The following is a 14,917-nucleotide window of genomic DNA, read 5'->3' as shown; positions in this document are numbered from 1 at the left end:
CTAACAAATTAAAGGGGTTTCATGTGCAGGTACAGTAGTGCTGCCAAAAGTCATCTGTATGTATCTCAAACCATACAGTGGTGTGGTCTCCCCTTGTACAGCACTAGGTGTGTGCATGCGTGTGTGTTGGGGTCAAGGGTCAGGGTGAGAGAGTCTATGTGGGGGGGGGGGGGGCACAGCAGGGTGTACATTCCGCTGAGGTGAAACGTTCTGGTATGTTCTGCTGAGGTGAAACGTTCTGGTATGTTCTGCTGAGGTGAATCGTTCTGCTGAGGTGAATCGTTCTGCTGAGTTGAAACGTTCTGGAAAAGAACAGATAGAAATGTAATGAATAGAGCTGACACGACACCCTTTTCTGTCAGACTGACAAGCATATCCGTTCTACTTGATGCATTTCTATCTGATTGTTTTCTGTAACATTTGCACCCTCCTGAACAGACCCCGGTTAGAAGTAGTGTCACAAGTCACATTATTTCACAAATGGCACTGGAACGTTCTTGGTTAATTTTCTAGCTCCGCCTTCTTCCGCTTGCCAATACAGCCTTCATTATGATGTCAGCTGCCATTTTCTCATTGACCTCCACCTGCATCCCCCAGCTCATTTTGGAGTGGAGGGTCACCAACCTCATCAGGGCTGGGTTTACTGGCATGACAGTGAGACATTCTTCCGTGTCTGTGTGTTGTGTTCGTGTGTGTTTGCTACGTGTGTGCTTGTGCGTGTGTGAGTGAGAGAGTGTGTGCGTGAGTGCGTGCGTGTGTTCACACCTCATCTACAGTAAGTTATCTTCAGTGCCTTACACTGTACAGTAGGAACCAAATCTTCTTTGTAGATAGACAACACACACTGCACTGAATAACGCTTTCATAATGTTTTCTCTCCAACTGTTCTCTTCTCTCCATCCAGTATTGCCTCACCTACCATCCTATTCCTTCTCTCTCTGTGATCGACGAGTAAGGTCTAGAGGGAGGGCATGGGTGAATGAATAGGTGATCGTTGTGTTGGGTCTGTCATCATTCTCTTTCTCTCTCTCTGTACATTTGCTCTGTAAACTCTTCCTGTGTACATCTTCCATAAACTTTCTGAAACAATCCGACCATGTCCATCTATTTTCTCTTTTATTAAATTTATTTTTCAACGTTTACATTTCAATCATTTAGCAGATGTTCTAATCCAGAGCGACATAGTGTCGACAACATCACTCCCACTCTTCAATTGTGCTTGAAGTCTCACTCAAGTGATGTCCATTTCCATGTAATACCATACATGAACACAAGGTGGTGCACTCATGCTTTAAACAGAGTATACATTGGTCGACATAACGCACCATTCAAAGGCCTATGTGTATGTTGTCATTACATTGTTTTCGCAGGAGAACGGGTGAGTATCGTGTGTGTATGTGCGCATGTGCATGTTTGGAGGCTTCTGTGTGTGTGTGTGTGTGTGTGTGTGTGTGTGTGTGTGTGTGTGTGTGTGTGTGTGTGTGTGTGTGTGTGTGTGTGTGTGTGTGTGTGTGTGTGTGTGTGTGTGTGTCTGCACGTGCCAAAACGCACACAGCGGCAACACCGAGATTCTTGATAACTGTGGGTGTGATTGATTCCCTAGAGATGTGTGGAGCGTCTTCTACTGTCACCATGGAAACCCTCAAGGCCCCTCACTCTTCATTCCATACAGTCTCTCAACGATCACCTTATAATATCACAATACCATCAATTTGTCCCATAGACACTGATTTAAGATCCGTTTTCAGTGTTAGCCTCCTTATGGTGAAGCATAGGAGTGAGGTGGGGTGAATCTGCAGTAGAAACCATATCAGTCCAGTGCCACAGTAGAAACCATACCATATCAGTCCAGTGCCACAGTAGAAACCATACCATATCAGTCCAGTGCCACAGTAGAAACCATACCATATCAGTCCAGTGCCACAGTAGAAACCATACCATATCAGTCCAGTGCCACAGTAGAAACCATATCAGTCCAGTGCCACAGTAGAAACCATACCATATCAGTCCAGTGCCACAGTAGAAACCATACCATATCAGTCCAGTGCCACAGTAGAAACCATACCATATCAGTCCAGTGCCACAGTAGAAACCATACCATATCAGTCCAGTGCCACAGTAGAAACCATACCATATCAGTCCAGTGCCACAGTAGAAACCATACCATATCAGTCCAGTGCCACAGTAGAAACCATATCAGTCCAGTGCCACAGTAGAAACCATACCATATCAGTCCAGTGCCACAGTAGAAACCATACCATATCAGTCCCGTGCCACAGTAGAAACCATACCATATCAGTCCAGTGCCACAGTAGAAACCATACCATATCAGTCCAGTGCCACAGTAGAAACCATACCATATCAGTCCAGTGCCACAGTAGAAACCATACCATATCAGTCCAGTGCCACAGTAGAAACCATACCATATCAGTCCAGTGCCACAGTAGAAACCATACCATATCAGTCCCGTGCCACAGTAGAGAACCATACAGGACTGGAGTCATGTTAGGAAGCAACAAGAGAAAAGACACTACATAACTACATGGCAATTTAAGATAAAAAAAGAGAAGTATTTAAATAACAGATTTGCATGTGCAATGTGCATGCCACTACGTGGGGTTAAATAAGTCAACTTCAGGAATAAAATTAAAACATATATATAAAGAGAAAAAAAGTATATTATATATATATATGTATAAATATATATAGATAGATGTTTTTAAGAGCAATGTGTTCCTTTTTCTTCTATTTTTAAAAACAAAAAACTGGAGAGAAAAAACTTGGACAAAAAAAATAGATAGAAAATCTTTAAAAAGAAGAACTTTGGTGATGTAATGAAAGAATGTTTTTGTTTGTTACTTGCCAGTTATTCACTAAAGAGGGGGAACTGCGACGGCGGGGAGGTAGACCATTTAACACTTTAAACTAAATGTTGAAACATTACATTACAACAACAAAAATGAAGAAAAGATCAACATGGAATGAAGGAATACATTCTTCCTTAATTAAAGAAAAAAGAAAAATCCCTTGATTGAGAGTCTTGAGAGCTGCCTGATGATTCTGGTTATGATGTTACCCGTTTATTCCGGCTATGAAATCTCTTTTTTTCTTGCTCTCTCTATCTCTCTGCTATTTCTACCAGTGCATTTTGTTACTCCGAACTGAACTCTTCCTAAGGAACCTGAATAAAACCACAGAGAGAATGCATTCTACCGACCCTCTGACTCCTTAATGCGTCTGTGTATAACACACACACACACACACACACACACACACACACACACAGAGGGAATGCATTCTACCGACCCTCTGACTCCTTAATGCATCTGTGTATAACACACACACACACACACACAGAGGGAATGCATTCTACCGACCCTCTGACTCCTTAATGCGTCTGTGTATAACACACACACACACACACACACACACACAGAGGGAATGCATTCTACCGACCCTCTGACTCCTTAATGCGTCTGTGTATAACAAACACACACACACACACAGAGGGAATGCATTCTACCGACCCTCTGACTCCTTAATGCGTCTGTGTATAACACACACACACACACACACACACACAGAGGGAATGCATTCTACCGACCCTCTGACTCCTTAATGCGTCTGTGTATAACAAACACACACACACACACAGAGGGAATGCATTCTACCGACCCTCTGACTCCTTAATGCGTCTGTGTATAACACACACACACACACACACACAGAGGGAATGCATTCTACCGACCCTCTGACTCCTTAATGCGTCTGTGTATAACACACACACACACACACACAGAGGGAATGCATTCTACCGACCCTCTGACTCCTTAATGCGTCTGTGTATAACACAAACACACACACACACAGAGGGAATGCATTCTACCGACCCTCTGACTCCTTAATGCGTCTGTGTATAACACACACACACACACACACACAGAGGGAATGCATTCTACCGACCCTCTGACTCCTTAATGCGTCTGTGTATAACACACACACACACACACACAAACACACACACACACACACAGAGGGAATGCATTCTACCGACCCTCTGACTCCTTAATGCGTCTGTGTATAACACACACACACACACACACACACACACACACAGAGGGAATGCATTCAATCTATCCTCTATATCCTCCCTTAATCTGCGTATAGAACACACACTGAATGATTTCAACCTTTATCCTCTGTTTCGTTCCCTTCTTTCTTGGTTCCTTCTTATCCTCAAGACAGGAATGGTTTGGTTTATGGGAAGTCCAAACCACACACAAACACACCTATAGAGTATGGTACTTCCTCACATTGTGCAGCACACACACACACCCATTCAGTGAGGCATCCCCAACCACCTTTTGATGTGTGACTCCACAACCCCCACCCACCCAACACCCTCCCTCTCTTCCTCCTTCCTCTATCCTCATGTTTTATTGACATCGTCCCTCCTTTCCTCCCCCTCTCCCTCTATCATCCTGTGATGTCCTTCCTGCTCTCCTGTCCCTTTTCCCCCCCTCTATCATCCTGTGATGTCCTTCCTGCTCTCCTGTCCCTTTTCTCTCCCTCTCCAGTCTACCCCCTCCCTTCCTCCTACGTAGGCGCTCGTCGGACAATTACCTCAGTGTACTCACACACACACAGCACACACACACTCACACACACTCACACACTGACACACACACACACACACTCACACTCACACTCACACACACACACACTCACGCACACACACACACTCACACACACACACACTCACACACACACACACACACACTCACACACACACATACACACACACACACACACACACACACACACACACTCACACACACACACACACACACACACACACACACACACACACACACACACACACACACTCACACACACACATACACAGCACAGCGGGGGAAGCCACGAGTGATGTCACATAGTCATAGAACATAAAGTCTCCACAGCTTTATCCACTCACTCTTTCTCTGTTATCTTCTAGGTCATTTACTCTCTCTTTCACATACTCACAATCTGTCCTGTCAATAAATCGATCTCTTCTCCCCCTGCCTCCCTCTCTCATACTGTACATGCACACGCACATTCAGAATATCTCCCTCTATCAATAAATCTCTCTTCCTCCCTCTCAAATTGAAAATAAAAAAAGGTGCTATCTAGAACCGTAAAGGGTTCTTCGGCTGTCCCCATAGGAGAACCCTTTGAAGAACCCTGGTTGGTTCTAGATATAACCTTTTTGACTTTGAATATGTGATAGAGAACGAGAGGGAGATTTATTGATAGAGGGAGAGACTCTAAATGTGTGTGTGCATGTATATGACAATGAATGTGAGAGAGAAAGAGAGAGAGAGAGAAAAGGAGAGAGACACAGAGGGGAGAAGATATTTATTGATAGGAGAGACTGCGAGCGAGTATGTGAAAGAGAGGGTTCTACCTGGAACCAAAAGAGGTTACCCTATGGGGGACAGCCGAATAACCCTTTTGGAACCCTTTTTTCTAAGAGTGTGACATGAACGACACACACATCTCCCTTCCCCCTCCCAGTCCCACAGTTCCAGATGTGTTGAGTGTTTCTGCCCTGCAGCAGTCGAGTCTTAAAATACACTCCACCTACGCATTCCACCGCTGAGCCCCCCCGCCTCTACGCATCACTTCCTGTTTCTCTCACTCTTCCCGCTCTGCTCCTCCCAACTGCCTGCCTGCCTTGGCACTCATCTACATCACACATAATCACCACACAAAGAACATATCATATACACACACTCACATGAGCTCATACACCCTGCACAGTCACTCACACACACACACACAGTCACAGTCAGTCACTGTGCAAACGGTTAGGATTCATACATACTCATAGACTTACTCACATAAACACACATTCTGTCTCTATCTGTCACATATGTGCGCACACAGTCACCACTGTACAAAGAAGACAACACAGTTAGCATGGTGCAACGGCAAACACACATACTGTTACTATATCATGGTCATATTAACTCACATACTGTTACTATATCATAGTCACATAAACTCACATACTGTTACTATATCATAGTCATATTATATTAACTCACATACTGTTACTATATCATAGTCATATTATATTAACTCACATACTGTTACTATATCATAGTCATATTAACTCACATACTGTTACTATATCATAGTCATATTAACTCACATACTGTTACTATATCATAGTCACATAAACTCACATACTGTTACTATATCATAGTCATATTATATTAACTCACATACTGTTACTATATCATAGTCATATTATATTAACTCACATACTGTTACTATATCATAGTCATATTAACTCACATACTGTTACTATATCATAGTCATATTAACTCACATACTGTTACTATATCATAGTCATATTAACTCACATACTGTTACTATATCATAGTCATATTAACTCACATACTGTTACTATATCATAGTCATATTAACTCACATACTGTTACTATATCATAGTCACATTAACTCACATACTGTTACTATATCATAGTCATATTAACTCACATACTGTTACTATATCATAGTCATATTAACTCACACTGACACACAGTCATCAGGGTGCTAAGAAGAGGAATGGTGAGTGGTAAAGCAATCATGACACACACACACACACACACACACACTCAAGGCTTGAAAATCGTTATTGAACCTGTCTCCTCCCCTTCATCTACACTGATTGAAGTGGATTTAAGAAGTCCCATCAATAAGGGATCGTAGCTTTCACCTGGATTCATCTGGTCTCTGTCGTGGAAAGAGCAGGTGTTCTTAATGTTTTGTCCACTCAGTGTACATCACTGCATGCATACTCCTTTTATATTATCCATGAGAAGAAGGGCAGGGTGGGCGGTGTAATAATGATGCACATCACATCCTGATGCGTACATCCTCCCCTCCCTCACCCCAGAGATGAGACCACGCGCCACTGCAGATCTTATTATAGCCGTCGGCTGGCTGGGAGATGAACCACGTCACTGTCCATGCCTCTCCGTAGCATTACAACTGCACTTCACATCATAGTGTACATCTGAGGTGGCACCATATTCCCTATATAGTCCAACACATGCTGATGTGGCTATAGTAGGCTTACATATTGTATACGGATTTCAACCCATCCGTAATGGTAGTGAGGCCTACTGATCTATAGAGATAAATAGGACATGGAAAGAGTGCATTTTGTCAATGCACTGTGAGTTAGTTGGTCATGATGAATGAGTCCTTGAGCAAACCAAATGAATGGCTCCAGCTATTTATGTATTACATAACTCCCAATAAACCTCATGCAACTGTCAGTTCAGGTTATGAGAGGAAGTGAATCAGAATTTATGTCACAATCCACCGGATATTGGTGTGTGTGTGTGTGTGTGTGTGTGTGTGTGTGTGTGTGTGTGTGTGTGTGTGTGTGTGTGTGTGTGTGTGTGTGTGTGTGTGTGTGTGTGTGTGTGTGTGTGTGTGTGTGTGTGTGTGTGTGTGTGTGTGTGTGACAGCGGCTCTACTTACTCTTATTATAACCATCTGAGCCTGAGGAGTATTGCCTAATGCGGACCTGGACCACATATTGGGAAATGTCTGTGTGGTTCTGTGTTGTCTATCAGCCATCTCTATTTGCCCCAGATAAATGAGACGTGTGTGTGTGTGTGTGTGTGTGCAAGCTTTTCAATACTATTAGGTGAGAGAGAAATAGAAAACCAGATCAACAACTATATACAGTTTTAGAATGTTTATTACAACTCTGATATAAATTTGAGGTCATAGTAAAAATAAAATAACAATCTATATATAAAATAGCTTATTTCACAGTTCATACAGCATTTCACGTAGGCTACTTCTCTGTAGTTATTATCACATTTACATTGTCAGTGCATCATATTGAACAGGTGAGACTGGTGTTACTACTGAACATTGTTTATATGTTATGTATATCATTTAACATTGTATGTTGAGCACCATTTCAGTACAGTCTCTAGCACAATCCCATTCATAGTCATTGATCAAAGTCCAGTGGGTGAATGTGTGCCCTCCCCTGTTGTTTTTATAGTTTTACCCAGCAGAGTGGGTTATTTCCTGGTGTGTCTCTGTGTGTGTTGACCGTTGACACGTCAACTTTAATCATCTGTTATCCGTTTGGTGTTTTATGAGTCATCCCTCTCGTGCTTTATGAGTCATCCCTCCACGAGCTATGCGTCAGGAACTAACTGCCCTGGAACTTTTCCACTGAAACACTTTTTCTGTCTCTGAGTTTCACCACTTCCTCAAACTTTCCAAACACAGTCATTGAGATCGGGTCGAGTCTGGTCTTGTTCTAGTTTGTGAGTTGCTCTTGTTCTCTCTCTGTTTCTTCTTTCTCTTGTTCTCGTCGAACCACGGCTGAGACCCAGTTCTAGGGTGTAGCCTAAACTGGTCCCCGTGAGGGCGGAGATATCGCACCCTGGCCCGAATAATCCCATTGTCCCGTGGGCTCGCCAATGTAGGTCAATTTCCTCCTGACCCGTCCTTTAAACCTGGATTTAAACCGGCCTCTCCACCGGTTACCGGAGGTTAAGATCAGTTCGATCATAGCCTACTAACAACAAAGCTCCATTTGGAGCCGTTTTCACAGTTCAAAATGCCGCAATGGCCCGGTTTGAGTTTAGGGACAGGGTGGTGAAAACGTCCCCGGTGCGGCAGCAGGTCCTTCCGCCGGTTCTAAGCACCCTCTCCTCCCCCAGCTCCAGTGAAAGTCTCGCTCTCTTGCTGGGGAGGAAATCGGGCGCGACGGACGCCTTCCCCCGGCGTTTCCTGGAATGCCTGTCTGGGCTCACAGGGCTCCGGTTCTCTTTGTCCTCTACCCTCTCCTTCCCAATAAATGTCCTGGTCTTGCATGCGCCCTGAGTGGCCTCAGAGTCACTAGACATGGGCTCCTGGATAGTTGGGGTCAGCGGCGACTCAGGCTCTGGCTCGACCTGTGACACCTCCACCTCGACTTGTTCCCCACTGGCAGTAGTATCCATCGCATCCTCCTCTGGTGTGACCGGGACCAAGTGTGCGGTTCCCAGCTCCTCTCTCTCCTTGGCCAGGCAGGCGGAGTGGTACAGGTCCCGGGCGGAACGCATGACCACGGAGAGCAGCAGACTCCGGTGTAGCCTCATACCTCCTCGCTGTGCTCGGGAGGCGTACAGTTTACTAATGGACACTGCCATGATCCGTTTGGCTTCAGCGCTCACGTCCATAGTTCCTCTTCTTGGTAGATTACCGTCAATTACGCACTGTTCGGTTGACGGTTGGAACAATAATTTAGAGCGTCAAACTTTAGAATACTATTCGATACAATTAATAAAATATTATTCTATCTATAAATGAAGCTGTACTTGTGTGTTGAGTTCTTCCTTAGTTTACAACTGTCACCAGCTGGTGTACAACAAGATAATGAGAAGTCCAGAGTAACAGGGCGGTGTTATATTTCCACTCTGACGTAATGAGCCTCGAGCTGCTTCATTCCTCCTTGGTGACAGGATAAACACGCCCTGCCCAGACCTTCCTGCTCAAGCTTAGTTTCCTGCAGTAGATACCGTATGGCTGGCTGTCTACCTTATAGCATTACATGTATGTAACCTAGACGACCTCCTATTGTAGCAACCGGTTATAAGTAAGCGTTTCACGGTATAGTCTACACCTGTTGTATTCGGCGCATGTGACAAATAACATTTGATTCGATGTTTTACGCGTGTTGTTGGAAGCAGAGATCAGTATGCTGTTTGGGATTTCAAGAAACTCAATAAAAATAATAAGATGTTATTCTAGTAAATTCATTGTAATAATAACATAACAGACTACCTGTGTTGTTGGAAACACAGCTAGCCTATGTCATCACCAATATGGTGCTTGAGACTTCAAGCAACTCAAAATCAATGTAAATAACAAATAACCTGTCTATTCATATAGAAAACGATTTTATTATAGTCAATTTATATGAAGCTGACATAAAATAGAATAGAATATAATTGAATAGACTTCATTAATTGTTGTCAGAGCAACATAAAAACAGATAGTGATCCTACAGTAGAAAACAACAACAATGTCCCTAATATTCCAAACATATTGCTCTGTTCCCTTTTAGAGGACTATTGTAGTGTTGTTGTTTTTCTATCAATCCCTGCAACATGTATCAAGGTTCAGTTACACTATAATTCTCAGAAGTCTGTGGGTGGTAAAATATGTAGCTGTCTCCGTGTTTCCAGGGAGTTTCTGTTTGGGGTTTTTTCTCCCTCTCTATATTTTTTTTTCTATCCAACGTCACCCTCAAACATCCATATATGGCCCATCCGCCCTGGCTGTGAGTTCCCCAGGGGCGCGCAGTGGAAAAGCCATGACGTGAACGCGCAGCCACGTAACCGCAGCGCACAGCGGCACTTCCCCCCATCTAGCCCCAGCGTTCATCAACGCACAGCCGCAGCATCGCAGCCGTATCGTCATCGCCACAGCTTCCAAATATGGAATTGTCACCGGTACAACAGCACAGCGCCAGTACCTTGCGCGTTGGGGCTGGTTGCTTGCAGATGTGCTTGGTTTACTAGGAAGAGGCACGATTGAGGTTAAACAGCAGCTGTCAGTCTAGTTTCTAGAGCTGCGATAAGAGGTCATAACGTCTATAAATAGAACTCGGGGGAAATCTGCGACTCAGTAAACTCCAATCTATTATTTGTTCTCTGACTGTTGACTGTCTGTGTGACTGTTCCTTTGTTCTCCTATTGCTTTCATTCTTCTAATTGGATTCAAGTACTAATGTGTGCTGTGTGGGGCAGTCTCGTGCCCTTCTGAACCGTGATATGACTCACTGTACACTTAATAGAATTACACATCTCTATGGCACACACATTCTATTATACTCCCAGGTGGAAATTGAAAAAAGTAACTCTGGGAACCCACCAATGTAGCCCAGTAAAATCCTTGAATGCACCTGAAAAAGCTAATTTCACATGTTAGAATGATTTCACTCCCGGACCTAGTTTGGGTTTCCCCCACCTTTGATTGTAGGTAGGCCTATAGATGTGTAATAATATATTATAGACATAGTCTGTTCTAACTTGTCATTCCCCAAAACAAAACATATTGATCATCCAGTGAGTCAGTCAGTGTTCATGTCAAGTGATGATTTCTCCAGTGGACTTGGATCCAGCAAGGTGCCAGCCCAGAAGTGTGTGTGTGTGTGTGTGTGTGTGTGTGTGTGTGTGTGTTTGTGTGTGTGTGTGTGTGTGTGTGTGTGTGTGTTTGTGTGTCTAGTGGACTTGGATCCAGCAAGGTGCCAGCCCAGAAGTGTGTGTGTGTGTGTGTGTGTGTGTGTGTGTGTGTGTGTGTGTGTGTGTGTGTGTGTGTGTGTGTGTGTGTGTTTGTGTGTCTAGTGGACTTGGATCCAGCAAGGTGCCAGTGTGTGTGTGTGTGTGTGTGTGTGTGTGTGTGTGTGTGTGTGTGTGTGTGTGTGTGTGTGTGTGTGTGTGTGTGTGTGTGTGTGTGTGTGTGTGTGTGTGTGTGTGTGTGTGTGTGTGTGTGTGTGTGTGTGTGTGTGTGTTTGTGTGTGTGTGTGTGTTTGTGTGTCCAGAAGACCAAGAATAAACATTTGTCGGAATAACAATTGAACTGTGTCAAGATTTCCATCCCACTGCATGTAAAAATAGTCTGCTATGTGTGCGTTGTGAATGGCACCCTATTCCCTATAGTGCACTACTATAGGTCCTGATCAAAAGTAGTGCACTATATAGGGAATAGGGCGCAGTTTGAGACATACATTTATCGTTTTCCGGCCTTAGTGCATTCCATCCACTGAGTGAGGGATGGCTTATGTTTGACGTGCAATGTGTGTGCGCGCGTGTGTGACGTTTGAGATCTGTGAATGTTCACAGTGTAAAAGGAGGAGGAAAGCGGAGGAGGGGGGAGAAAGGGAGGAAACAGGACAGAGACAGAAAGGAGGGAACGGGGTGTGGGAGAGGAAGAGAAAATATAATGGGCAGGGCAAAGGGGAAGGGGAGGAGTCAGAACAGAGGGCAAAGGGGAAGTGGAGGAGACGGAACAGAGGGTATGAGAGACAGACCCTGAGGGGAGAGAGAGAGAGAGAGAGAGAGAGAGAGAGAGAGAGAGATGTATGATCATATGTGTGACCATACGACAAATGAATGACCATATTAGAGTAACATATTTTCCTCAGATTACAAAGACCCGCAAAGAATTTGAAAAAACGAATCAAATTTTGATAAACTCCCACGGCTATTAGATGAAATACCACAGTGTGCCACCACAGCAGCAATATTTGTGACCTGTTGCCACAAGAAAAGGGCAACCATTGAAAAACATGCACCATTGTAAATACAACCCATATTTATGTTGATTTATTTTTCCTTTTGTACTCTAACTACTTGTACATCATTACAACACTGTGCATAGACATATTCCTCTGAGACTTTAGTGAGTGTAAGGTTTACTGTTCATTTCTGATTGTTTATTTCCATTTTGTTTGATCTATTTCAATTGCTTTGGCAATGTCAACATATGTTTCCTATGCCAAAAAAAGCCCTTTGAATTAAATTGAGAGAGAGAAAGAGTTGGAACGATTTCATGTGGGAGAAGTGGTGTTGGACTCAACTCATTTTGGCTCAGTCAGAGAACTTGGCTCTTTCATAGACAAGTCTCTCATTGGCCAATTCTTACACAATGTCCCTCTTGTCAGCAATGCAATTTACTTTAATTTCATTAAAGGTCCAATGCAGCCATTTTTATCTCAATATCAAATCATCTCTGGGTATATTTTCAATTAAAATGGTCAAAAACAAACAAAAATAGCTTTTTAGCAACTATCAATTTCTCAAGCAATAATTTTACTCGGACTGGGAGTGGTTTGAGTGGGGAAGGGGGAACTGAAAAGTAGCTGTTATTGGCAGAGAGTTTTGGAACTGTTTGTTATTGGTCTATTAACTAATTTACCGCATGGTGATGTCACCAGGTAGGCCATAACTCCATCCCACCTAAACAGGCTGACATTTCAGGCAGTCTTTTCAAACAGCTCTTACTCTAAAAGGGAATAATCACAATTTTCACAGTATTACTACAACCACATATTGCAAAAATATATATAAAACACAGTAAAATCACGTTTTTGACCGCACTGGGCCTTTAAATGAAATAAAAGTATGTTAGTGTTAGGATACCACAGGGTTCAATTATTGGACCAAATCTCTTCTCTGTATACATCAAGGATGTCGCTCTTGCTGCTGGTGAGTCTCTGATCCACTCCTACGCAGACAAAACCATTCTGTATACTTCTGGCCCTTCTTTGGACACTGTGTTAACAACCCTCCAGATGAGCTTCAATGCCATACAACTCTCCTTCCGTGGCCTCCAATTGCTCTTAAATACAAGTAAAACTAAATGCATGCTCTTCAACCGATCGCTGCCTGCACCTGCCCGCCCGTCCAACATCACTACTCTGGACGGTTCTGACTTAGAATATGACTCGCATCAAACATCTCCAATCCAAAGTTAAATCTAGAATTGGCTTCCTATTTCGCAACAAAGCATCTTTCACTCATGCTGCCAAACATACCCTTGTAAAACTGACCATCCTACCGATCCTTGACTTCGGCGATGTCATTTACAAAATAGCCTCCAACACTTTACTCAGCAAATTGGATGCAGTCGATCACAGTGCCATCCGTTTTGTCACCAAAGCCCCATATACTACCCACCACTGCGACCTGTACGCTCTCATTGGCTGGCCCTCGCTTCATACTCGTCGCCAAACCCACTGGCTCCAGGTTATCTACAAGTCTCTGCTAGGTAAAGCCCCGCCTTATCTCAGCTCGCTGGTCACCATAGCAGCACCCACCTGTAGCACGCGCTCCAGCAGGTACAGTATATCTCTCTGCTCACCCCCAAAACCAAATCTTCCTTTGGCTGCCTCTCCTTCAAGTTCTCTGCTGCCAATGACTGGAACGAACTACAAAAATCTCTGAAACTGGAAACACTTATCTCCCTCACTAGCTTTAAGCACCAGTTGTCAGAGCAACTCACAGATTAATGCACCTGTACATAGCCCATCTATAATTTAGCCCAAACATCTACCACTCCCCCTACTGTATTTATTTTGCTCCTTTGCATCCCATTATTTATATTCTCTACTTTGCACATTCTTCCACTGCAAATCTACCATTCCAGTGTTTTACTTGCTATATTGTATTTACTTTGCCACCATGGCCTTTTTTTGCCTTTACCTCCCTTATCTCACTTCATTTGCTCACATTTTATATAGACTTATTTTTCTACTGTATTATTGACTGTATGTTTGTTTTACTCCATGTGTAACTCTGTGTTGTTGTATGTGTCGAACTGCTTTGCTTTATCTTGGCCAGGTCACAATTGTAAATGAGAACTTGTTCTCAACTTGCCTACCTGGTTAAATAAAGGTGATTATTATTTTTTTTAAATACCACTATTCCTAAAAGAATGCGTTTCCTCACAAAGCAATTGTTAATTCTATATGAAGAGGTGGACTAGCATAGAGCAGGGCATGCATGAATGACAAGCTCATGTTTCTCTGATCTTGTGATTATACATTTAATATTGCTGTGTATAAATACTACAGTACTGTGCTACCCTTTTTGGATCACCTGCAACTGTAAAGGGCATGCATCCCTTATTCAGGGGACGCCTGGATTTAAGAGCACTTAACCAAGAAGACCTGCTGTTCTATTCTATTCTGAATGAATATATAATATGCATTTACATCTCTGTTATATCATTACAAAAGCAGATATGTACCATTCTGACTGTCTAGCTTTGACACAGTACCAAATGACAGTACAGTCCATGGCCACATGACAGCGGAGCTCCGTAGAGGCATTGTGCATTG

The 14,917-nt window shown here is 43.3% G+C and overlaps 1 protein-coding gene across 1 annotated transcript; it reads right to left on the bottom strand.

Annotated features, from left to right (window-relative positions):
* Positions 1 to 7,747: 7,747 nt before the first annotated feature.
* On the bottom strand, positions 7,748 to 9,484 carry LOC139424417 (immediate early response gene 2 protein-like). The gene has a single exon (XM_071176203.1). It carries the CDS (start codon positions 9,249 to 9,251, stop codon positions 8,643 to 8,645), a length of 609 nt encoding a protein of 202 aa, XP_071032304.1. The 5' UTR covers positions 9,252 to 9,484; the 3' UTR covers positions 7,748 to 8,642.
* Positions 9,485 to 14,917: the final 5,433 nt, after the last annotated feature.

The sequence above is a fragment of the Oncorhynchus clarkii genome, chromosome 13, assembly GCF_045791955.1.
Source record: "Oncorhynchus clarkii lewisi isolate Uvic-CL-2024 chromosome 13, UVic_Ocla_1.0, whole genome shotgun sequence".
NCBI lineage: Eukaryota > Metazoa > Chordata > Actinopteri > Salmoniformes > Salmonidae > Oncorhynchus > Oncorhynchus clarkii.
This window is presented reverse-complemented; position numbering and strand designations above follow the sequence as displayed.